The sequence below is a fragment of the Pseudoliparis swirei genome, chromosome 12 (assembly GCF_029220125.1).
Source record: "Pseudoliparis swirei isolate HS2019 ecotype Mariana Trench chromosome 12, NWPU_hadal_v1, whole genome shotgun sequence".
In the NCBI taxonomy this organism is placed as follows: Eukaryota; Metazoa; Chordata; class Actinopteri; order Perciformes; family Liparidae; genus Pseudoliparis; species Pseudoliparis swirei.
This window is the reverse complement of record NC_079399.1, coordinates 11,587,820-11,615,048: the sequence shown is the minus strand read 5'-3', so window position 1 is coordinate 11,615,048 and position 27,229 is coordinate 11,587,820. Positions and strand designations below refer to the sequence as shown.

The following is a 27,229-nucleotide window of genomic DNA, read 5'->3' as shown; positions in this document are numbered from 1 at the left end:
TTTTGCCACCAGTCACAGCTTGATGCCCGGAGGGAGCAACAACTGTGTTTGTGAAAACAAGCAGACAAGTACACTCATAAAAACGATTCAAGCCCTTCTTAGAGGTGACACATTTAAATATTGTTTGATACATTTAAATAAATCAATTACAAAAATAGATATTTATATTTAATGGGTGTAACACAAAATGTATGAATACTTTCATTTATTAGATTTATTTAGGTTAGATGGTGTGCATATAAACTCAAAATAAATGTGTTTCATTGGGGACTACCCTTTGCGCATGCGCCTTCTGAAAATCAGTTGTTTACAAGGTGAAGACACTTTCAGGGCTGTACGGTGGTGTAGTGGCTAGCACTGTCGCCTCCCAGCCAGAGGGCCGTGGGTTCAATTCCCAGTCGGGGTGATCCTTCTGTGTGTAGTTTGCATATTTTTTTAGTTAGTTAGTTTATATTTTGAGTTGGACAAACACAAATTAATTTAATTTAATGAACATCGTTATTTTATTTTAGATGTATTTGATACAAATGAGTTGGACTAACTTAATTACATTTTATTGCACTGATGTGCTAAATTTGAGTTGGAGTTGCATATAATTATTGGATGGAAAACCTGCCAACAATTTAATTGAGTTCATCCAATGAGTCATTTCTTTGAGTGTAGGGAAGAAGGACATGCAAGAAGGAAGAAAGTGAAAGGGGGTTTGAGTGGGGGGCTTGTCATGTTACCTGGCTATGACAAACAGCACACAACTGACACCCAAGCAAGCCAGCAGAATATACATCCAGATATCGGGGGAGAGGGGGTTGAGGAAGGAGAAGACCCCAGGGTTGGTGCCGTTGGGCTTGCGGTACAGGATACTTATCCCCAGCGTCATGAAGGGCTTGGAGAAGTCGATGACCTTCTCCCTGACGTAGGTGATGGCCAGAGGAGACACTGCCAGGTCTGCTTTCTGCAGTGAGATAATAGTGCCGGTGTGTCAGTGTGAGGGTTATGAATAACCAATAAAATATCAACCAATTGAATAAACCACTAATTTCCATCAACAGCTGGTCTGTTCAGTATGTACAGGAGAAAGAGCCATGACGGAGGAGAGGAAATGAATAGTAATTCAGACGGTTTAGCAGGTAGGTGGTAGAGTTTTTCTGGAAATTTCAGGTTATATGTCTGATCCTTCTCATGTGGTGTTACGAAGGCAATTTTTTTTAGAATTAGATTATTCTGTTATCCACGAGTCACCTAAAACGAAAATTAGCATCATTGTGGTTACTTTCTTTGCAAGACTTTCTGTTACTGTCGATGATTTAGATTGTGCAGGTGGCACGCTTCCTTTTTTCTACTGTTCATGCCAATTAAAACACTACTAGTCAGTGGTGGAGCAGCACATGGAACAACTTACGGAAGCAATCAATTACCTCTATGTCTCAGGCTTGTTTGGTACATTGCCTTGTTGGGTGATGCAAGTAATGAAACTTTTAGAGATTTACAGTCGAATATTAGCATTTTTTTTGTGTGTTGCATTTTCTGCACCTTCCTATGTGCACTCCTGCCGATTAGTGACTCACATGGTCCATTAGCTCCCGCACCATGCCGTTCCATTGGCCCGTGCTCTCATCCAGCGCTCCATACTTCCCATCTTCCACCAAGCGCACCTCGTAGTGGAAGCCTAGGATGCCAGAGAGCTCCCTCAGCAGGTCGATACAGTAGCCCTCAAAACGGTCATTCCCATACAGAGGCTTGTCTGACTTCTTAAACATCACATATGGCTCCTCCTGTACAGAGAAAATAAGTCAAGCTTTTTTTCTGTGCATTTATTTTCTCTGTGTATTTGAGTTTGTGCTGCTTGTGTTCGCATTTGTCTGTGTCTACCAGGATGGTGGATACACGTAGGGATTTGTTGGCCAAAGAATCTGTGATGTTGGATGTCTTGCTTTTGTGAGACTCTGTCATATTCAGACCGCTGGGAGGATCCCATGTTCCAATCTGTTGAAACAATTCAGTGTCAAGTTTGTATCACCTTGTCTAACGTCAGGAACAATAATGCTTTAACGGATCCAATCCAAACCTTTCCTTCTTTTCCCATTTAAGACTCAGAAGTCACACTTCATCAACTACACCACGGTTTGACACACCTTTTCCAGCCCATCCTCCTTCAGACTGATGACATCCAGGTCGAAATCTGTCCTCAGTCCATTGGACTTGTTGAAGAGAACACGTCCTGTCAAACCGTCCCAGTTCGCCTGCGGACAGAAGCGCACATCCTAATAAATCAAAATCCTCAGCACAGTCATCCCATTAACCTTCAGTTACCTTTCGCAACAGCATCAATCTTAACCGCTACCCGTAAAACTTTTTCTGTCCCAATTAGGAATTTGGTCTGATTCTCGCCTCGCTGTGTATCCCAAAAACACAACAAGAAACAATGAAGCAGCCGGAATAGAAGCAGTTTGACAGGTAAGAGTTCATTATGCAGGTGGTTCTTTGTGCTTGATGTTTTTCTTCAAAGCCATTGGAGAAACAGACGGACATGGAGAGCGAAAGCAGAGACAGGAGGGGGAGGAAGCGCCAGCTAAGACAATGGCTCAATCTGAAAATGACCTGCAATGATACCATCCACAGAATGCAAGAGCTTTGAGGAACAAAGCAAATGGCTGACCCCGACTACAGTTAAGAAGACACACAGAGGCTTTGATATGAACACGGGTGAATATATTATGCACAGAGAGAATGTGGGAGAAAGCAAAACATCACAACAAATACGTGTATTTGCTGTGGATAATGCGATGGCTATTCAGATTACATTATAAATATCATTTAAGTGTTAAGAATAAGCCATATACTTTGGACAGTGTGTCAAGCTTTGTTTCTATTCGTCTTAATGAAGACGGTGCGAGGCGCGCAAGCCCGAACATGATGTAATTACCTCTGAATCTTTGTAACGTGGGGCGTGCGATCACAAATAGTTCACTGATAAAAGCATCTTACATTTCTAGGGATTTTACAAAATAGGCCAATTATTTTGTAGATGCTTTCAAAAGAACAGAGGGTGTTATACATCTTAATGTTTGCAGTCAAATGAAATTGTTCACAGGATATTCAACCTTCTTTTCTTTCGAATGCATGTAATACTCCACTTTAATTCAGTACCCCGTGAATATGAGATATGAGTTTATAAATAATTACAAGCATTGTGGATGTTGGTTTATGGCTTTTTGCCGGTGACACCAACAGTCTATGGGCATATCTATGGGTTACATTGCCTTTTTTTTTCATAGTTAATTTTGTTTGTAAGCCCTCTGGTGTTTTGGAGAATATTGCAGCGCACAGCTTAAACACGTAAACACCTCCGTTCGTGCTCGGAGCGCCATCTGTGGAAGGAAGCTCGCGATATGCCGCGAGTATAAACAAAGCTTCACTCTCTGATCCGCTCACTCCTCAAGACTTTGGTAACGTGAGCTGACGAGTATTGTTGTGAGACAGTTCGCCTGGCTCGGAGTCCATTCGTACCATCATAACACTACTCAAGGAGCAACGGAGGTCAGACAGTGACTGGTGGAAGTTGCACTCTGTGTCAGAGAACTAAGGTCACCTTCAGGTAAAGTTAAAACACGGCTCTCGAAGGAGCCAGTGTTTAGTTGTTGCATTTTGGGCTACTGTAGACACTCTGTGGCGCAATCATCGGACTCTGTGAAGAGAACTTGCTCCCGTTGTGGATACAACGGGCCCCAATCTAAGCTAACGCAACAACATGATCATCACAATTCTTTGTGACAGGTAATTTATACACTAATGACTACATAGTTATGAATATTATATTCCATTTCAGCAAATAGATGCTACCCACCAAGTATGTTTGTATGGGTTTTATAATGATGATTGTGATGTTCTACAAGAGAAAGTAAAAAATGCTAAATGTGCAACTCAGTTCACGTGAAGCGCTCCAGTGATTCCCAAAGGACATGCGATTGCACTGATCAATATAACATGCCCGAGCGACAGTGTTCAGAAGATTCCATAGGTCAGAGGTCAAGACTTTGAGTTGATAGCACGGATGGCCTTGTACCTCTTTGATGAGGCTGATGAAGCGTCCTCCGAAGCGCCACGGCTTGTGGCGATTACACTGCAGAGAGCTGACGGTGATCTGCTGTGATTGCTGCACCGCCACCGCCACCACATGCACGGCGTCGTACATCAGTGCTGCATCTGTCTGCAGACAGGAAGGTCATATCATTAGACATGTTTACAACACCTGCCAATACATCTGTCCACATGACCTTTAATCCGTCCGTTTGTTCACCTGCGGAGGAATATAAGAAGCCGTGTGAAGTCTCAGGTGACTTGCTTTATTCTTTTGTCAGGAAAAGAGAACACACATTGGAAGTAATGCCGGCGGTTAATGCCCCACACAAATGACAGTGGGTCTCAGCCTGTTAGTGAAAACACGAGACCACTGTCTGAGGCAACGAGAAAGCTCCGCCAGGGAGAGTCGCTCAGAGGAAGGCCGGCCTGTCACTGTGAAGACTAATGGTTCCTGATAGGTGTGCCTGTTTTCTGGAGAGAGGGAATGCAAAACAGGCACCAGTGCATACTTGGTGTAACATGCTAAGTACACAGCACAAAGCAGCGCTAGGACACCTGGCTAATTGCATTAAAAGCACCAATGAAAGCCATCCACATAGCCCCAGTAATAAGTCATCAAAGTGAGTAAATGCTCAAGCTAAAAGAGGTTTCACTGTGACTCTGAGACGCTGAGGTTTATCTCTACTTTCGACCTTCAGTTCTTTTCATACCGTCTGCTCTCACAGTTTGAGACACTTTACATTCACCCAAGTCAACACATTACAGCATAGCTTAGATCCCACACAGTCTGAAACACACTGTGGTGATCATATTTGACAGGCCCTAGATGACCAACCTGTGAGGGAGTATGAATAATTACTTTGAGACTGCAAAGTATTCGCAGCTATAGGGTCTCTGTGGATGTGTTGGCTGTCAAAGAATATGAGCAGCGCTTGGGCACAGCGAGTCGCACCGCAGGAGGCCAGCGAGCTGCTGTTCAGTTCATATCGGTTACTGATGTTGTCAGTGGAGCATCAATGCCATCCATGAAGGAGAACATGAAAGCAGGAAGGGTCTGGGAGGGGCAGAAATGATACTACATGTACAATACATCCAACTTATATTCATAGCGGCAGGTCAATTAAAGAAATAACTCTTACTTCCGGCAGCAAGGAAAATAAAATAAATTCAAGATATGGAGGAGGGCAGAGATATATGTCGTTGCAGTGGTGGGGGGACTTGTCAGTTTGTAGCTGGTCCCCCAGTTCTCCTGTGCTTTTGGAAGTTGGCGACTGCTGATGTCAAAGGCAGCAGCAGATCAGAGGATGAGGGGCCATCGCTGCTCTCTTTCATCCCCTCTGCTTCCCTGGGAAAGGGAACACCTCATGCCAAATCTGCTCTCACAGTGCAGGCAGTGTGGGGACATGTGTGTCTGTGTGTGTGTGTGTGTGCTAGTGTCCATAGCAAATGCTGAATAGGACAAAAAGTGTAATTTTGCTAATCTATTTAGTTGAATAGTGAAGGGGAGTTCTACACAGTCAGCATCGAAAAAACTATTTTATCGCCTGAAAGGAAAGTTCATCGTGTCCAATCATCTAATTATTGTATAAATATACAAAGACTTGTAGGCTCATTTGAACGATTTTACGGATGTATTTTTAAAAAGCATTACAGTCTGATTTAGTTGTAATTTTCACGTACAGTTTCAGTCCAGTACTACATGATGCATTTTTAATTAATGTATTCAACAAATTGACTGGATGAATGATTTGAGGTTGAATTCATGCAATTCAAATGAAATCCCTGCTGCCACCAACTGATCCTTTCTCTTTTTGAATGCCTCCCTCTTCACTTTTTGCTTTTGACCTTCAATTGTGAGTTTTTCCTTCAAAATAATCAATCAATATTGAATTCTTATTCTTTTATCTCACTCTTTATTCATCAGGGCCAACAGTATGTTCTATGAACATTGATATACCAATAAATATATCGTGGGGAAATACATCTGACAACTTGATTTGTAAAATAGTTTGAAAGACTACTGCTGGAATATGGAACATTAAATCCAGCTGGGATATTTAATGATCATACCATTGATGTGTGACTGAAAGTTAATAACTCTAGAATTTTGTAAATGACAGATACATTATGATTAATCAGAGGCTGCTCACCATATCTTATTTAAAAACAAAGAAAAAACATACAATTAACAGTTCTTAAAATAAAGTTATTTTTTAAATCTGCGCATCAGAGATATATAAGTCTATTTGCTAATTTAAGCTAATTTAAATCTCCACAGAATCCCCAATCACCCTTTGTGTTTATAGGATGTATGTTTCATATTCTTATTATTCTATTAGCGTCTCCTCCGACTTATCAACCATTTCTGAAACATATTTCCTCCATATTTAACTTTTGATATGCACGATGTATCAAACATTGTCTGGCTCAAATGATTTTTTTGGTGCCTTTTGGAGCAGAACAATTCCTGAAAACATCTTTGTGATGGAAACAACGAGTGGCTGGCATCAAGTGGAAGGAGAGATCAAGAGAAGGGGGTGAGATGATGGCTCACAGCTCTGGCAGATTGCATTCAATTCAAAAACAATCAAAGAGTGATCTTGATATTTATTTCAGAGCCAACCATGGTCCTGCAGAGTGTTTTAAGTGTTTGAAGTGAAACCAATCTCGAACCCCTGAGACACGCAGAGAGGGGACAGGGTTCTAGACAAGATGGCCAACAGTATTGCCTCGTCTTTCTGGCCTCTCTCTCTCCCTCAAACACCCACATAACCATCTGCAATCACACATCTCCCTTTGCATCAAGTACCAGCCCAGATGCCCTTTTTCTACATTTGATGACTCACTTTCCCCCCCTACGCCTTACATCTTTCTTTCCAGCCCTTGATGTCTTAGTTCATCTCTGCATATTCCCTCTCTCAGAAAAGTGACACGTGAGACACATACAGAGACACACATGTGCAAAAAACAAATAGCAACATGTGTTTGCACCACACGCACAACACATGCAATCAGGCACAGTGACACACCTAAAGCCTCATTTGTGATAGTTGCATGCAGTTTCCTCACTTAGATAAGGTGGACCGCAAACTCGACTGAACTAGCTGCTGTGTTTATGTCGATGTGTCTGTGAGTTCACGCAAATATATTCATTTTCACTGCATTAGTATTCACACTAGCTCTCCACCTGTGCATAATTCCAAAATTCCTCTCATAATGCTGCACCATGAAAAAGGACATCTCTCTTTCTCAATCAGGCGTCCTTTCCACAAGCATTCGTCTACCCCCCCACCCCCCACCCCTCACACACACACTTTACTTCCTGTCTTTAGATGGACGTGTAATGCAAACTGCTTGTGTACAGAGGAGCTCCACTGTTTATACATATCATATACATCTGATTAGCCCTAATGAGATTAGCACTGACCTGTTATTCACCATGCATCACTGGGCTGCATCTGCCAGGCACACACACACACACACATGCACCAGCAGCATTGCCATCAGCATCAGAGTCACAGTGTCAGCGGGAGAGAGAGAAGCTCATTGTTTTCTTGGAGCCGAAGTCACTCTGCCCTCAGATCACAGACAGACCCATGGGGTTTGATGATTTGATAGAAGGAGGTAATTATTCATTCCACTCCATAGTTTATATGTATTTGTGCTGCTTCACTGCACAGTTGGTGCCAGTATTTGAGTGCCAATTTCTGCTGTCTTGATACACGAGTGCTTTTCTAAACTTTATTATGTTTAGTAATTAAATATTCACTTGTCAAGTAGGGCTTTCTCTAAAAAATACACCAAACCATAATCTCACCCACTCCTCACTTAGTGAGATACTGCATTTTTTCTTCTTCTTTCTGCCAAGATGAAATATAGGATGAGGAGAATCGACACTGGTGGGAAATTGCTTATACATGACTGGGGATACATTTCACTTTTAGCAAGGAATACGACCTCTTTATTTTAAGTCCAAGAAGCATACAGTGTACAGATGTTTCTGATCCTTCAAAATCGTCTCTATTATTGCGTTTTTGCTTTTTACTTCGCACTATTGTGAGATGTGACCATGTGTGGCAGCTGTCCCCAATCTGGCCTCGGCTGCTGGCTGGTTGACAATCAGTCAGCTGCTCTGACTGATTGGCAATCAGTCAGCAGCCGATGCTGCCTGTATAAAAGGGCAGCAGAGCTGGAGGGAAGGGATAGTGAGCAGAGGCGCAGGTTTTGCGGTCTGCTTCTGAGTTGTTTGCTGACAAATAAATGATGGCTTTCAACAAAACCTCGTGGTTGCGGGCTGATCCTTGGTGCTGGGGGGGGAAACCCACGGGTAGTGGCCATGGAGCTGCTACACCATGTTTTGCTGGTATTGGTGTGTGAGACCTTGCTCAATGAAAAGAAAATTAATGAATAATTGAATTGCCAGTGCACTGAGAACTATGCAAACTGTTACTTCCAGAACAAAAATGTGATGAAAAGAAGTTGAAAAACCAAAATGTGACACATGTGATTTATGGGGAATAGTATGGCTGTTTCCGGCCTCGTAGCAGGGAAGGGAAAGCCGGCGGTGTCACAGCCTCTTGGTGGGGGAAAAGTCAGAAGGTGACTGCAGCTCAGAATGGTGTCATCTCTTTCGGTCCATAACTTTTACTCTCGGTCTCTTTCGTCTCGTTCTTTCTGGCTGCCGATGTTCTGCCCCTGTCTCTCCTCAGTCCCGAGCTTTCATCTTTATTTCTGCCTTCCCCGGTTGCTCTCTACAGTATTCCACTGAGCTGTGCGTGAGTGTGGCTCAGTGTGGGTATATGGGGAGCTTTGTTCGTGTAGTCACTGTCGTTCTTCCTCTTTTTTATGTTTTAGGTTTAATCCCTTTCTCACATTGCATTTCCACATGCTGAGGCAACAGAGCAGCCTTGTTGCATTTTGTAATGATTTTATTTTCCATAGTAAAGTAAGACTGGCTTCTTCGGATGAGGATTCACTTCCATTGGTCCTGGATTCATGTGAAAGCACGTTCGGGTTTTATTGTAGATTTAAGAACCCTTAAAGGACTACATTGGAGAGTTTTTGTATTCAGTAATGGTGCAATTAAAGCATGCACATCCAATCGAATATTGAGAAATATAAACATATTGACAAAATCTCCTTTCTATCCTCACAATGTACTCTCATCAATATCTTAGTGATCTTTTTGTATAATTTGCCTCCTTACTGATTTTTTTTTAACCCTGTAATGCCAATAAATATAAATTGAACTTGGAAAAATGTCAAAGGCGAGAAAGAAAGGTTGTGTCCCGTATCAAACTATAAGCTGAATGGGAGAACCAAACATCCACAGACTGCTCATGCTACCTCTCCTGTCTGTCATAAACAAACCCATGATGCTGCTACCAGAAAGATTTTTTTTGCAAATCAGTTGCATCCCTATAACAATGGTCTTATTTTGTGTGAAAGCCATTCGCTCAGTATATAAATTGAATATGTAACACAATGAAGAGTCTACAGCCAAAGTAGCAGCTCTGAGGCTGTACTCATAAACATAGCTGCTTTGAGCATTTCAGTATATGTTCTTTTTTTTCCCAATGGCAATGCTTGTTCAGCAGGTATTACGTTTAACATATTCATCATCTTAGTTAAGCATGTTGGCATGGTGACATTGGCTAGTTAGTAACACAAACACAAAGGACAGCTGGATGACGGTCACCAGACTCACAGGGCTGATATCTATAGACACAACCATACACACTCACATCCACAACTGCCAGCAATCTAGAGGGGACTGATGGACCTATGCTGCCAGCAATAGTCATTTTAGCATGTTAAAAATAAATTAAATGTTTTGCCTGCATTGCCTGCTATTGTGGCACGTACACATATAAATACACACATGCTATATAAATACACACATATATGTATATGCAATATGTGCAATTTATAAAAAACTTTTCACTTTTATACAGAGAATATTTAGCTGAGGGAACAGACAATTATTCACATACGCACACACACTTTCTCTCTGGCTCAACCACACACTCACTATGCACTGAGCTATTCCTTCAGTGGACATTGACACCTGATAGCTGGTGAAGTTGATACAGTAACGAGTGGCCATGCACCTCCATTCAATCATACGCTGACCTTATTAAACGTGTCTTTGGGTTGTACCTTTTCTCTGTCCGCTAAAGTGTTGCATGGACTTCGGATCTTTTTTGGCCACTGCCAACAATTTACACACATTTAGCGAGTACAGTGCTAATTTCAGACCATGGCCAAATTATTATAGCAAGTGCAAATGGAAAACATCAAATATGATCCATGGATAACTATTTGATAAAGTCTGACCAAAGAGGCTGAGAATGCATTGAGCAGTGGTGTCCCACCATGCAGACCCTTCAGGGCAACAATCCACTGTCCACTTCAGAGTCCACTCTTATTACCACCACACTGCTCAACCTACATCTGAATAATTAGCTGTTTAACATCATAGGCTTTCCTCATATGTAATCGGCTGATTACATATGAGTCACATTTAGCTCAAGAAGCTCGTAGATATACACGTTTCTTCTCCCCTCACTTCATCAGTGACATACACTTCCCAACATTTACAGAGTGACAAAGCTTTTTGAATTCAAAGGATATTGTTAGAAAATCCGTTTGGCTGACGGGTTTGGTTTATAATGTCAAGGCAATAAACAAACGAGACATTGAAGTAAAGTGTGTTAGCAAAATCAAGGGCACAGATAATTTATCTCTTTCCAAATTCCCTTCTATCGGTCTCTCTCCGGCTGCTGGTTTTTGCTCACAAAAGGCTTCTATGGACCAAAGGAGTGTCGGCGCTAATAATGTTGATGCTGTGCCAAGCCCAGCTGGTGCTGCCCGGCACAGGGCATCGAGTGTCTGCTCTCCACAGTTGCGGTCTTTAAAAGGCCCTCTCCTCTGCCAACGGGGATCAGAGGGAGGGAGATCACATTGCTGTAATGGACACAACCAACCTGTGAACCTGTCTGGATTGCAGTCTGTTAGCTCTGTATAACACATTCAACATCAACGCATCGTGGTATTCAACGTAGCTGCACATAATATGTGCGTTAGCAAAGCACTGGAGAGCAGGTTGTAATAACACCTTAATAGAGCGTAAAATATACCCAAACATGGAGGACCAAACATCTGTGATGTATGTTATTTGATTTAAACACATGACAAATAAACTATTTTTCTTAACGGCCCCTTCGATTTGGCGATCAATCCAAGACATGCACTGAGTGGGATATTTTAAAGTTGAAAAATATTTGAAAACTTTTTCATTGCTTCACTATTTCTAGACAGTTTTTGTAATTTACTTCAATGTTGTAAGCTAATTAGCTGACAGATACAGTACTTTGATAATAATATTACATTTAAATTGTGCTGATATGTTGATGCATCAGCCGGGCACTGAGTCAAATGAATCTGTCTGCAAGATACTACGACGTCGATATTTACTGCGAGCACTTTCAATGCACTGTATAATTATTTCAGCTGCATGGGGAAAACACAAATACAAATAAAATGTTCACTTTATAGTGTTCTATCAGGCAAAATTACAGAATGTGTCCTTTATTCAATATCATATTGACTGGGGAACTCAGCCAAAAAGAGGACCCACATTTTGGGAAAAGGCTGCATGAATGAAGTTCACATGTAGCTCAAGCAAAAGTTCAGTCAGGAAGACACTCTTTACACACTGGTTCATTCATAATAAGCAGTCTCTTAGTCTTGCAGCGATTACTCCATCATCTGATTGCGGGCGGGCACGATGAATGAACCAACCAATTAGAGGCAGCGCAGTTCTGTAAGCCAATCACAGCCTCGTTGGCAACACTTTTAAATATGTTCTCTCTGCCGCCGTCAGATGCGTTTCAGCTCAAAGCGATGCGACCCTCCTCCTCTTCTTCTACACCACCACCAGTGTCTGGACTCCATGGGGGGATTCTGCCTTCGCAGATATCAACATCTCTACCTCTGGCTTATCCAAATTCAGGATAGATTCCAATCACCAAAAAGACTTTGCACTATTTCAATATGCAACTGTAAATAAATTATTGTTAAACTTTAAATATCCATCCATTCTCTTTAGATTCCAAGCAGCCGTGTGCTGAGCCAAGTCTCCACCGAACTTGGAATTGAATCACACATCTTACAATTTGTGCCTCACACTTACATGGAGTACAAAACAAACAAACACGTGTATGTAAACATGCATGGCGAAACACCTTCTAACCAGAACGGAGCTGCCATCTAGCAAATTCCTTTATCCCGCACTGCGTGGGTGGCCCCTACTCTATTCCCAGCAGTCCTTGTTGATGCAGAAAAGCATCTGTCCTCTCCCGTTGTCTCGCCCCGTCTGTCCGTCCCACTGGACATTTCTCTGCAACCCTGGTCCCTCCCTGTTTCTATTCCTGAGTACACAGTATCACTTACTCCAGATGCATTAATAAAAACATACATATTGTAGTTCTCAATAAGCATCCTTGTTAATATGACATCTACATAAATAGTTATAACATTACATTAAACCATGTGGATATGATTTGAGTATTTATTTATTTAGTACCAGCAAGTGTTCTTCAATAATAGAGTTCCCAGAGTTCAGTTCATAATAACGTATATCGGCCAGTGAGGACAGAAAACACCTTGAGTGAAAGAAGATTAGCAACCAAACTGTTGCTGGGGGGATTTATTGTGTAATTCTTTTAATCCATTTCTGATGAGGAAATCCAGTGAAAAAATAATCGATTTGCCTTTTTGTAAAAAGCATGCACGCTCTGGATGTTATCTCAAGAGCTAAATTCAGGGGTCCGTGATTCTCAAGCACTGCTTACATGCAGATTGCGAACAGTGGCAGCGCCTCGCTTCCCAAACAATCAGCCACGCGTCAGAAGTAGAGAGTTGGTCTTGATTTTTGTGAGAGGAAATTATCTTATGTTGCAAATTTACTGAAATGGCACCCAGCATGCATCATTTTGTGTCAATCTTTTGCGTATGGGTATGCACTTTGTATCCGGGGAAGGCAGACTACCGTGAACGAGTACATAGGGAGGCAGTTACATAATGCAAAGCTACTGCTGAAAAGAAGGCGGGCCATAAACAGCATTACATAATTAAAATATTAAGCACTAGAACCATATACATTAAGTATGAAAAATATACTGTACAACATTTTTACTTCGGCATTTCTATGCATCTGTCTTTCCCATTCCCTCTTTCCTCATCTTTGTATCACCAAAAGTAGCTTTTATGTGTAATGCGTGCCGTCAAACAGGGTTTTTAGAACATAAAAAGGCAAGTTGCTTTTCTGAGTTGGGGACACATTCTGTGTGTGTTTCTTTTAATTTGTAATCATTGTCATTATCAATTATTTCCTGTGCAGTATCCTGGGAAAGTTTGCCGAGTACGCATGTCCTTCTGCTGATTAGAAGTAAAAGGCCTTGCCGTAGGACATCTCAGTAATAGCTGCTGATGGAGAGAAAAAAAAAGTTACATTTGCGGATTGTCTTTATTGGTTTGTGAGTATCTTGAGAATCTTCATGCGACTGTTTAGTTTATTTGAAGCTATCAGGCTTTTCACAGTGTCCCATGCCAACTAAAACAGCAACCATATAATAATGTTCAACATATTACTCAAATAACCGATCTCTACCTAAAAGAGAGTCATTATTATGAGCTATCACAGCAGTGTTGACTCTGTTGTAATAATTATAGCTAAAAGATATCTGGCCCAAACTGTTTTTTGTATTTTTTGTTTTACTTTGCCTCAATTAAATCCAAGTATATACTTAGCTCAGTGAATGGGGATTAAAAAAATGCTAATTACAATGAAGCATTAAAACCAAATAGCTCATTAGCTGCAGGCAATAATTAGGCACAGATGGGATATATACTACAATAATACAATTATCTATCTATCTATCTCTCTATATATCTATCTATCTGTCTATCTATCTATCTTTTAAGATTCTATTAAGCAGGTTTGGTCCCTAACTGCTGTTAATTCACACACACACACACGCACACAGAGACACACACACGTCCGAGTGTGTTTGTGGCTGCGAGCGTGCACTGGGCCGAAGAGGGGCTTCTTATGATGTATCCTACCCTGAGAAGCCACACTCGGCCTCACCCAAGGCTCAAAGTGTCACTGTGATTATATATATATCCCGCATTAATGCGAGCCAAGTGACATGATAACACATCACACGCACCTCCCCACGCGCGTAATACCCCCCCCCCCCCATCTTTCCTGCCCGTTCTCCTCATTCTCATCAACCCCCTCCTGCTGCCGCCATCTCACCTTCTCCACCCCTCTAACCCTCCTCCTCCTCCCATCTCAGTCAATCAATCCTTCATGAAATCACAAGGTGACACGGATGGCGTTGCCTTGGTAACCATCGTTACAAAACTGTTGCCTGGTCACCGAGCACAAACAAGCCCGGAACCCAGCAAGGCTTCTGTGTTGGAGAGAATGAGAACAAGGTATGAGAGAAGAGAAATAAAAGGCTGGAAGGAGGGTCGGCAGAGGGGGGAAGGTCAAACACCTTCCCCCCTTTAATTGAATGATTCCCTTCAAGGTGGCTTTTCATCAACGAGCACTGTAGCAGATCTGTAAATTAATTAAGTCCATTTTAGTTGCAGAGAAAAATATACATTATTCTATTTCAGACGTTTATAATGTAGGTATGTGCTATTGGTCGAATTCACCAGCAGAACTGTTTTTCCATTAATCCTTTATTCTACCAATAAAATGACAATGTTTTCATATTCATAATGCTGTTCCTGCATTGACGCGATCTAAGGAATCCTCTTAGGGCGAAACACTCTCAAGAATAAAATACACCACAGCTGGGATTTATAAAAAGAGCACTCTAATGAAGTACTTTGTCAAGCTTGCAGGAGCCTTTGGACGCGTTATTCATTATTTAACGGCGGTTCTAGTCCAGTGAGATATGTCAATATGTAGTATAGGATCTGACAAAATGATTCATGCAATGCTAATAAATCAATTCAACGTTCTCCACGATGGAAAAAAAATTCAAGCGATTTAACCTCTTTGTGCATTGCATTAAATCTTTTTGCATACATAAAGGAAGTGCTTTGCTTGAGTTTGAGAAAAAGAATACACATACTGTTTGAGGGAAATAGATATGATATTACTATATTTACAGCAGTTTCTACTGTATATTTACAGTGAACTATATATATAGTGTGTCTTTCTTTACTCAGATTAATGATAACAGATTTTAGCCAGCCATAAGAAAGAAAAGCTGGCTTCAAGCAGGAAAAAGAAGGTGTTTGTCTGCAAGGGAAGGCACTATGGGGGAGGCGGAGTAAATTCACTGTGTACAACAACACCCAGAGAGAGACCTTGAATGTCTCATTCCCTTTTTCACTTTCAAATCTCCTTATCCCATGATTTTTTGGATGCCATCCTAAAAATCCAAGGCCATTATTTCCATCCAATTTGTTCCCTCTCTCTGCATGAACACTGACAGATTGTCACATTTTGGCAACGCTCCCAGAGGAGAGTTGTGAGAGGCAGGAGGGCAGATAAACGCCAATTACCATTCACACCGCCTCATTACGGAGCATTTAGACCCATGAGCGCCACACAGAGGGTGTTCATGGTGCTCCTATGCCCAGCCTAGGAGCCCTGTACCATGTGACTTGTGATTGATAACTTTACATTAACAATTTTTGATATGTACAGTCACATTGCCTCATAAAGATCATTCTACACACACACGTGCTGGCAGATGAATCCCCCAAAGTTGTCGGTTTCAGATTGATCGGGTCATTTCAACATATCAGAATGAATTGCAGCTGTAAACATGTTTTTTGCATACACAGCATAACATGTGCATTGCGTAAGCAGCATGTGAGAGTTTGAGCCTACTGTCATGAATCCATCCAGCAGGCCTGAGTCCGGTTTGGGTGGGGCTTGTAGCCGCTCCATTGACCACTTCTCGATGATTGACGACACCTGAGCGCTTTCTGTGTTGAGGAGTTGAAACCCAGTCATGTTGACCCCGCTGTACCGATAGGGCTCCATGTCGAGAGCAAAAAGGTCCTGAATGCATAAAGATGAAAGTCTAGATATGGTTAGGCTGCAAAATGTGATTAATGTATCATCTTTGCTTGTACACCTCTCACCTGTCCTCAACAATCAAGATCAGCGATTTGAGTGGCAGCTTTAACAAGTGATTGCATAAGATCGCGGTTGAAGGTATTAAAGGACCTATTTTATCTCATGCTGAGACAGCAGCCTTGATGAACTCAACGTGTTCAAGGTTATGGGCAGGGTTTTGGTGGACTGCCATCTATCATGTGAAAGTTAAAGGACAACCCAATCGTCCTGCATACAGCATGTCTGGCATCTCACCAGGCAGATGTCTTTGGGATGCAACAACACAGTTGACAGAACAACAGCAGGCGATGGGCGCAGAATGGGGGGTGCCACGGTCAATGTTTGCTGTCCTACTCCTAAAGCCGAATGGATGGCTCGGTACCAGTATACAGCAGCTTTGGCCGGCACAGTGCCCTCGAACTGGCCAAACACTGGCTGATTTTAATAATGTAGGCATGTTTCCACCCCGACAAGCGGCAGCATGCAGCTGACAGAGGCCCATAATCGTTATTCTCTTTTCTTTCCCAATGACATACCTGCTGTCACTCACTCCCCTTTTATCTAGCCATGTTGTTATGTGGATGCACAAAGGATAGATGTGCTGTGCACTGGTAAATGTTTTTTTCAGGTCAGTTTTATTCGACCTTCCCCTCAGACCTTCCATTTTTGCTCCAAACAACACAGCATGCCATTTGTTTGTTAGCTATAATGAACAACATGGGAGATGGTCTCATTTGCTCAGGGCTATTATCTGAGCTCTTGGTCTTCACTGGGCTCAGCAAAGATGAGCTGCTGTTTATCTGAAATGTAGCAAGCAATCTTTGTAGTGGATAGATCAAAGAACTTTGGAGAACCTCAATCGCTGCCAGAGTCAGAGTAAAATAGATCCAACTGTTTTTGTTTCCTACACTCAAGGTTGTGGAAAGCCACATGCGGGGAGATGGTAGGTGTAGCATTGAGTTCCACTTTCAGATCTCATACTTTCAAATGCAAAGAGTATATTTATAATCAAATGCATGACATTGAGTCAGCTTTTCAATGTTAATTATTGCTATCAGCACAAATTCAGGTTGTAGGTTGAGTCATAGATCATTTTATTCTCAGAGGAAAACTGCTTTCAGACACATACAGATGGTGTATTATCGCATGACAACACGCTCTGCAAAAAAACAGGAAAAAATCCAAACCAAAGACATGTTCAAGTAGATAGTACTTACACAGAATGATATATAATTGCCTTTTTCGAAAAATAATAAAAGGAGTGCTAGCGTACTCACCAGGGTAGTAAAAATATAATGGTAGTACTCTGTCATCATACCCATGGCCAGGGCCTACGGGAAAAGAAACCATTAGGTAGTAACTAAAAATCAAAGATATATAGCTTAATCAACATATGACTATTCATATCATTTGAATTCTTCATTTAGTCTATAACCTGTATACACTAAAAAAAACGATTCAAGCCCTTCTTAGAGGTGACACATTTAAATATTGTTTGATACATTTAAATAAATCAATTACAAAACGAAGATATTTATATTGAATGGGTGTAACACAAAATGTATGAATACTTTCATTTATTAGATTTATTTAGGTTACACTCACAAAAACGATTCAAGCCCTTCTTCGAGGTGACACATTTAAATATTGTTTGATACATTTAAATAAATCAATTACAAAAATAGATGTTTATAGTTAATGGGTGTAACACAAAATGTATGAATACTTTCATTTATTAGATTTATTTAGGTTAGATGGTGTGCATATCAACTCAAAATAAATGTGTTTCATTGGGGACTATCCTTTGCGCATGCGCCAGCTGAAAATCAGTTGTTTACATGAGGTGAACACACTTTCAGGGCTGTACGGTGGTGTAGTGGCTAGCACTGTCGCCTCAAAGCCAGAGGGCTGTGGGTTCAATTCCCAGTCGGGGCGTTCCTTCTGTGTGGAGTTTGCATATTTTGTTAGTTAGTTTATATTTTGAGTTGGACAAACATAAATTAATTTAATTTAATGAATATCGTTATTTTATTTTAGATGTATTTGATACAAATGAGTTGGACTAACTTAATTACATTTTATTGCACTGATGTGCTAAATTTGAGTTGGAGTTGCATATAATTATTGGATGGAAAACCTGCCAACAATTTAATTGAGTTCATCCAATGAGTCATTTCTTTGAGTGTATATAGCATCTCTGAGAAAAGAATCATGTTTTACATTAGAAGACACCAGAGGCATGTTGAGACCATTTTGAATTGGTCATTGATTAAGAGAAATATTGTGGCCATAAGAAATTTGACAAAAAGTTGCAGTTATTGGATAAAAAAGTACTCTCTAAACACTGTAAGCTTTTTTCAGTGTGTTATAAGCTTGTCAAACTGTTTATGACAAAGTATTCACCAAAAATAAATATAATTATTGTTGCGTCCCATAGACATAGCTGTAATAAGGCTGTGACAATTCACACATTACAATATGCTTCAGTTCAATTAGAACCCCCACCATTCTCATAAATAATATGCCTCTGTAAAATTAATTTAACATGCCTGTGAGCAGAATTAGACTTTCTAATTAAAAAACCAGTATTGTGCAATGGAGAGCTTTCATTATGATGGGTCAGTGGTAGAGATCTAATATTCTAGAAAGAGATTAAGGACACAGAGCAGAGCGTAGGATCTAAATAATTTGCATTAGTGCTTAAAGAGAGAAGGAGTAATAAAGGGAACACTAGACTGAATACGTTTATTGTTTCAGAGCATACACATAATGACTTTGAGTCCATGTATTGAGGACCACGTTTCTATAAAGGGAAATTCTGTACATTTAAAGTAATTCCGTTTTCATTTTATTCAGGAAACCCTATTATACATTTGCTCATCCTATGTATAAATGTAGCACACTGTTGCATTCATTTAACTGCTTTTACTTTACATATTTAACTTAAATGTCAATATTTTGGATCCCCAAACTGTTAATTATTTTTTAATAAATATATGTAATATACATTTTTTAAATGTATTAATGTACTAATTTCATAGCTTTACATAATTAATATACATATAATAAATTAATTCCACAACATATTCTCATAATATTCTCAATTAATTTAAGATTAATTAATTAATTAATCAATTTATTTCATATGAATTAATTCTGGGTGCTATAAATAGTCCCCGGGTTCGCCTTTGTTCCAGTGAATGGACTACTATGCTGGCTCATTGAACTGGGCTCATACCTGTTTCAGGATCCAGGCAGCCATCTCGTGTCCACAATCAAAGATGACATGGAACTCCTTTGCCTTCTTCATCTCCTTCAGAAGTGGCTTGGCATCTTTGCTCTCCGTGGGCAGCTGTCGGATCTTCAAACGAATGTTGTATCGTGACGGTGCCTTGATCAACTCCTGCAGTCGAATCAGACCTGCAGACAAAGAGGACACATATTGCGAAAAAGGAATTGTAAAGACGCAGCCAGATCGTGTTTGATCTGCTGCCATTTTTTAAGTATCCACGATTCCGAGGAGGCTACAAAAAACATCTGGATTCAGGTTTTCTCAGCAGAAAAAAGGCTCATATGCCTTCCTAATCCACAGTCTATTGATCCTCCTACTCATGCTTGGCAAGCAAACAAACTGCTCCAGACCTATCAAGAGAATTAACACCAACCCAGCACATTGCACCCTTTTGTACCGAAAGCACAAAATGGAAAGAACCTCAATCTGCACCCTCCTACTGAAACTCCCAATCCCATAGAAGCCTCCAAAATGTTAATTTGGTCTTGTCTTCCATGATACCAAACAGCAGCATGGAAAAGGTTCAATTTTGTCCTGATGGAAAGCTGTGATCAATCCCGCCTCTCCGGTCTCTCTCACACACTTCAGATGTGCTCTGATGAGAGAGGCTCTGTTTGCCCAGCTTGTACTTGCCCCGAGGGAGCCCGACGCCGCCGTCACATATTGAGCTACAATCTTCACCTTTCATTTCTCGGCCACACACTCAGGGAGAAAGCTCTCCGGGAGATACTGCGATGGGATTACAACGAGTTTCTCCCTCCGTAAAGAACTTCAGAGTGCGGGATGAAAGAGGCTGAATTGATGGGAGAGATGATTACTTGTCATGGGTATAGAAATGGATGGAGCAGTGAGGACAGTTGTAGAGGGAACTGTAGAGAGACAGTTTTTTGTTGTTGTGTGGAACCACTTCAAGATAGCTCAGCCTATTTAATATTTTTTAATGGAGTGTTGTGTGAGCAGTTTAATGGCCTTACTGTGAGTGGGGCTCGGTCTACCTGAGGCCTATAGAAGGATTGGTTTGAAAAAGGAACATGCAGGTCTTCTTGTGAAAGGTACTATTCTAAGGAACACTGACCCACCTAGAGATGTTTTCAGGTAATCCCAATAGATCCCTACTCTAGGGCCGGTCCACATCTCCCTGTTTGTGTGCCCACACTTTGGGAGGTGTTCAGCAAGAAAGAAAAAAACTGTCAAGGGAGTTCAACATTTGAGCAACACTGTCAGTGTCTTTGTTGGCGGGCTCTGACTAATGCCTTCAGACTTTCCCCCTGGATCTCCTAACGGCTGTGTGTGAATATTTTATCCCCTCCGATAGTTTTTCCTGCCAGCCGTCAGATAGGCTCCAATCAGCAGTGCGGGGCCCTGGAGCATGAAGCTGTGTGATTACAGCCCGGGACCAGGTGGAAGCGGTGGGGGAAAGCAACGTGGCTATACAGCTGTCGCACTTTTCAGGGCGTCAGGTGTGTTATGGCTGAAACACTCCACAGAGGAGGCCCGCGTCACTTCACTCTGACAGAGAGAGAGGCGGGAGGTCACCTCACTGGGGCAGTTTGCTGGAGAATGAGGGTGTTAACATACTGAGCTCCAAGGCAGGAAGCAAAGAGAGGTCAAGCAGATGAATCAGAATAATGTGGCAAGTGGGACGAGTCATCGGGATATATCGTTCGAGGTTAGCGTACGGGCGCTAGCATGCTGCAGGATTGGCGGTCATAGAGATGATGGAGGAAGCAAAATAGCAGTAAAACTATCACACTGCTTGTTAAAAGGAGAAAAAAAACTGGTTTAACGTGTCTATTTAGTCGCCCAATATAGGATGTCAACTCCAAGATAATACTAATTTGCTCAGAGCAGGGAGTGAATTAATTAAGCAACCTGTCTAAAATGTAAACCTCCTCTCAACTCAGTCTAATTTACCTGCATGAAGCTGTCAACCACAACATGACAAATAGCTCATGAATTGTGAATGAGCATTCAAATATTTGTATCTTCTCTGGAGCGATTACTCGCATAAAAATATCCCTGCACGCAAGATAAAATACGACTTGTCTTTTGAAATATGAATTATGAGCCTCTTCACAAAGTCACAGGACAGACAACGTGGCTCACAGAGACATTTGATCGCCGCCCTTTAGGAATCAAGCGTCTCCGTGTTATTAACGTGTGTTGTCAGCCCCCACAACTCTGCATTGCATTAATCTGAAGAGACACTGGGTCATTCTGGGTACCAGCGTTCTTTTTTCCCTCCATGCTGCTGCTTTCTCTGCTGGAAGACTGACATGGGCAGCACCTGCAGGACTGAGGCGGAACAGTAAGCTATCGATTTCTGAATTAACTTGACAGGTTACAAAGCACTCACTGAACTCTGAGCTGCAGCGCTTCTTTTGTGGTTCACCTCGTACCTCTTTTCTTCTGAACATTTTACGGGGTGAAGACTGCAGGTTTTAAACACTGTCATAATGAGCAGGCAAAGCAGAAGCCCCACTGAGAGATGAAGACGGCCACCGACTGTACCTGTACCTGTGCTGTCGTCATACACCACAGTGACTGTTCTCCACTTGAAGAAGTGCACCAGGTCGAGGATGGCTCGACTGAAGGAGGAGAAGTCGGGAAACAGGCTGACATAGTACGAATCCCTGTTGTCTGACACTTGATGCTTCCATTTGGTCTGGACGTGGGGCACGCCCAGAGCATTGCAGATGGATTGGACTGCATTGGCCGATGAGCTGTGTGAGGGTCCAAAAATGGCCGCCACCCCGAGGGAAAGCTGATCACATGCTAGTCGGGCAACAACGGGAAGAGGGAACAAGTTAGCGTAATGCTTTAATGTGAGAACATACATGCATGGACACGAGCACATAGGTAATGGAATACACATCTCTGGCAAGAGTTTTAGTTCATTCCACTAATTCCACTTTTACTAAAGTGGTGTTTAAAGGGTGTCCGTCTACTAATGCATGATCGTGCATACGTTTTACAATCAGAATATTTGTAAACTAAATGCACCATTGAGTCGGATCTCAGACACAGACAGTGAGCGTCTAAATGGATTTTCTCTGTTTGTCTGCACTCTTTGGTGTTTAATGTTCGATCCACAAAATATGTAAATTATTAAAGTCAATAGCAGACATTTGAATTTGTTTTGCAGAAACATGTTGGAACCGAGTTTTGGATGATTTGTTCCTTACTCGTTGTAAATCTGGTCTTCCCTGTTAAGAGCATGTTTCTCAAATGCATCGGAGGCACATGACTAACCATTTATTTCTTCATTTCGGAAAAATAAGTTGTTGCAACCCAAAATATCTGTTAAACAATTTTAATAGCCGCTCTCGCAACTCACCTTTCCTGGAGGCTTCAAAGCTGTCAAAGATGTTTATTCTCTGGATGTCATAGGTCAGCGTGGTGTTAGGGAGCAAGGTGCGGTTCCTGTTGATTGTGTTCAAGGCAAATTTAAAGGCTAGTTCCTCTGGTCCGGAAGGGCCGCTCTCAATGGATTCAAATATTCCTCCTGAGGGTGAAGTGAAAACAGTAACAGCTGAGAACAAGCCCTCTGAATAACCACTTACTTCTCCTGTAATAACAACAGATTCCCTGAATTAACACAATTGACATTCAAGTAAATGGTCGATATGATGAAGGCAATTACAGCTGAGGCAGTTATCGTTTTTAAAATTGGTGCTAATTTGTTCAACGTTTTAGACGGCTCAGTCGGACGTTGACATGGAACTGATTTACAGTGCCGAAAGGGCGTCTGGATCTTAGCTAATTTGCATTCTGTGGCAGTTGTCAGTGTAATTGTAGGCTATTAGTTACATTAGGAGGTGAGTTCAGGGGTGAGTGCCCTTGTTAAACTCCCTCAGTCAGCCTTGACAGAAAGGTTCACTCTTCCACTTTGTTCCATTGATTTCAATGATTCTCAAATGAGAGGAGAGCAAAGAAAGACTCGAGCGCAGGGAGCAGAGAAAGGAGGGGAAATAAAGACAAACACAGTTGAGGAAAGGAAAAACAGGCATGGGAAGAACCAGTCTGATATATAACGAGGAATAGAAAAAAGGGAAAGAACACAAACAGACAAAGTGAAGGTGAAGGCCAATCTAATCAGAAAGCATCAGGAAGCTTTTAATTATACTCATTAAAAACAACTCGACTCGGAGGTTGAAATAATTATTTCTGCAACATATTTGACTATTGATTTTAAATGGGAGAGCATCCTGAAGGGAGGTTCATGCTGTGTCTGCCTGAGAAATCTTGTTAACTTTTAGATATATGTGATTCACACCTCGGGATGCTCATTAGTTGTCAAAGTAAAAGCCTACAACACAAGAATAAACAATACATGCTGTTTCACCACACCGCAAGAGCCAGACAATATAATTACCATCGCAAAGTAAGGTGGTGTCAACTTAAAACAACTCCTTTCAGACTTGTCAATTATTTTGAGCTGAAGAAACCGAATAAAGCTCCAGATGGTCCATAAATTTGGTTAAAAATCCGAAACTAAGGAAGGCAATGTCAATAAATCTGAATCCAACTTTATAAGGATATATTGTAATGTATATTGTTTAGTTTCCATCCATATATATATATACAGGACTGTCTCAGAAAATTAGAATATTGTGATAAAGTTCTTTATTTTCTGTAATGCAATTAAAAAAACAAAAATGTCATGCATTCTGGATTCATTACAAATCAACTGAAATATTGCAAGCCTTTTATTCTTTTAATATTGCTGATTATGGCTTACAGCTTAAGAAAACTCTAAAATCCTATCTCATAAAATTTTAATATTTCCTCAGACCAAGTAAAAAAAAAGATATATAACAGCTGAGTGTTTGTCAAGGCTCAGGAAACCCTTGCAGGTGTTTCGAGTTAATTAGACAATTCAAGTGATTTGTTTAATACCCTACTAGTATACTTTTTCATGATATTCTAATATTTAGAGATAGGATATTTGAGTTTTCTTAAGCTGTAAGCCATAATCAGCAATAAATCAGAATAAAAGGCTTGCAATATTTCAGTTGATTTGTAATGAATCCAGAATGCATGACTTTTTTGTTTTTTTAATTGCATTACAGAAAATAAAGAACTTCATCACAATATTCTAATTTTCTGAGACAGTCCTGTATATACAAACTAGGACATAGAGGTGTTATTGAGGTCATAGAGAATAATGATGAGTATTTTTACACATACATAATTAGAAAGAGGGAATTTCATGTTGTAAGTGGTGCAATACGCAATATTACATTTTTCAATGTAACAATGTCTTCATCAAACTTAAAAAAAAAACATAATAAAAAAGCTAACCAATGTTATGAAAGCTGGTACAAACGTTAAGAATGGACAAAATCCTGAGAAACCTTTACAGAAATCAAACTTTAAAGAGAATGTATGACGTGAGGTACAAATAAAAGCTGAAGGAGGTTGTGAGAGCGGCCCTGAGAAAAGCTCTTGCAGTCAAGAGCTGAGTCCAGCAGCCCGTCCACGGCGCCCATCCTCTTGGAGGATGGAGAGTCAGTTTGACAAAATCCAAACTGAAAAAAAGTTTAAAGCCTGTTCATCGATTCAATTACAGAGAGGGAGGGGAAAGAGAATGGAAGAGAAGAAGACAAAGGGAGTGAGGCCGCGGAGAAAGAGTGAGAGCTGTACTGTAATAGTCACAGCAGATATAAATAGCGGCCGGTCATGGCAGGAAGGGATAGAGAGGGAATGCAGTAGGGAAAAGAAGATGTCATTAATTTTTGTTTTATCACCATCACCATTGCTCACATATATGCTGTGCTTCCTTACTTTATGTTAAAGTATTTTATTCTACAAGTATTGTACATTAGAGAATTGAAGAAAGTGAGATGAAGAGGAAAAGAGGGATGGATGTCGCCGTGGAAGATGAGAATAAACTTGTAACGGCACTTTAGTATATGTTTTGTGCTTCACCGTCATTGAGTGATAATAATGAGGTTATTATGCATTGGTCCTCATATACAGTGATGGGATGTGAACATGCTGCTATTCATGGCATTTAATTTCATTGAAATTGCATACTAATCTAAAAAAAAAGCGAATACCAGAGAATCATCATTAAAGATGATTGAAATCGTGTCAGTTTGACCTAATGGATAATTATTACACTATTGCCTCGAGGGAGCAAACTGAGCTCCACTGGCCTGTTCAACGAGTTTGACAATGAGCAGAAGGATATTAAGTCATCCTCATTTAATTTCGTTGGCATGCTCGTTGGAAACGGACTGCGTATCTCAGTCCACAAGCGGTTTCATTAAATATTTCCAAGGAGATTTCAAACATTGCATTCAAGAAAAGGAAATGTTTTTGGTTTTAGTCGATGCTTCTTGGAGTGTAACATAAGAGTAATATGAGAATATATCTCGAGTATTGTTTAAACTAAATGATGAATGTAACATCAAGCTCCCTTCCCAAAGTGAATTTTGCCAGTAATTTAGCTTGTGTATTCACCATCTACCCAACCTCCTCTGACTAGTTAATGTTGTAGTCCATCTGATTGCAGGTGTGTGATTTACAGCTGAGATAATCAGTGTGTGTGTGTGTGTCCACACGTGTGTGAATTATGGTGCCATCTTTGGAAAGGGTGTGAATTATAGTGCAAATGAAAGCTCTGAGTGAGTTATGAGCTGGATAATCAACCTGACGAGAAAATAGGCCTAGTGAGTGTGTCTGTGTGTGTGTGTGTGTGTGTGTGTAGAGAGCCTGAGCAGAAAGTGTAAAATAAAAGAGGGGGGACTTAAAGTTGACTCTCTTTTAATGTTTGTTCACAGTTAAGATTGTAAAGTGTCAATAATAGTTTAATTTTGAATATAAACAATTTATACATCCCAAGCAATAGTAATGAACAGATCTTTTAGTATATGGACAGGTGATGTAAGGATGTGTCACTGATGGTAAAATATATTCCACTGCTCACATGCTGCTCTGAACAAGAATTACAACGTACACCATCTTTCAGTGACTTCAGTTCTCTGTAATTACGAGTACAAAAAGTGAATTTAGTAGTGAAAGAAAAATACTTATGAACAAAACCACGAAGGAAAATACAATTAGCCCTCTCCACTCAAGGATGCTCTTGTTCACTGGAAGATGAGAATCAGATATGTTGCCATGGCGACTCATGCATATATGCTATGGCTGAGAGGCATCGGCAGTTGTGAAATCTGGGCAGCTGATTGGTGGAGGAAGGGCGTAGTAATTGTGCGGACAGCCTGTCTCTATGACTAATGGCCAGCAGTGCAGCAGCAGGATAGTGGTGGGCTGTCAGGTGGGTGCCATGGCAACTGGGCGAGCAGTCGGTAATGCAAGTGGCCCAAGTATGAACGTGAAGTTGCTCCGTTAAGCAGGACCTCCAGCCACCACACCCTAAAACCCTGGACTATTTATATCTCCTTCCGCCTTTCAGCTGGCGCTTGGAGCCAATAGACAAGAGGCAAAGGTGATGGAAAAGCTCCATGAATAGCCCTGAAATTCCCGGTGGGAGCGCTCCCTGACATGTTTGGCGGTGAATGGGACATGATGCATTAAGTCCTGCAGAGAGTCGCCGCCCCTGGTCATTAATCTGAAGATCCCTTTGCGGTGGACTGACCTTCGCATGCTGCACACGGGCCAGAAATCTGACCAGGGCATAGAATACATCAACTGTACCGGATGCTCTGGAGCATGTACATCACACAAACAAAGCT

The 27,229-nt window shown here is 41.1% G+C and overlaps 1 protein-coding gene across 2 annotated transcripts in view; it reads right to left on the bottom strand.

The window, feature by feature from the left end:
- Positions 1-27,229, bottom strand: part of LOC130202784 (glutamate receptor ionotropic, kainate 2-like) — a 56,051-nt gene that overhangs the window by 16,335 nt on the left and 12,487 nt on the right. Inside the window, exons 2-11 of one of the 2 annotated variants that reach the window (XM_056428534.1) lie at positions 22,864-23,031; positions 22,038-22,301; positions 19,473-19,654; positions 17,512-17,565; positions 16,004-16,177; positions 4,064-4,207; positions 2,133-2,240; positions 1,870-1,983; positions 1,566-1,772; positions 729-952 (exon numbers count right to left, since the gene is read on the bottom strand). In XM_056428534.1, coding sequence (XP_056284509.1) covers positions 729-952; positions 1,566-1,772; positions 1,870-1,983; positions 2,133-2,240; positions 4,064-4,207; positions 16,004-16,177; positions 17,512-17,565; positions 19,473-19,654; positions 22,038-22,301; positions 22,864-23,031 — 1,639 coding nt within the window. The remainder of the gene's footprint in view (positions 1-728; positions 953-1,565; positions 1,773-1,869; positions 1,984-2,132; positions 2,241-4,063; positions 4,208-16,003; positions 16,178-17,511; positions 17,566-19,472; positions 19,655-22,037; positions 22,302-22,863; positions 23,032-27,229) is intronic. The other variant, XM_056428533.1, reaches the window with a different exon arrangement.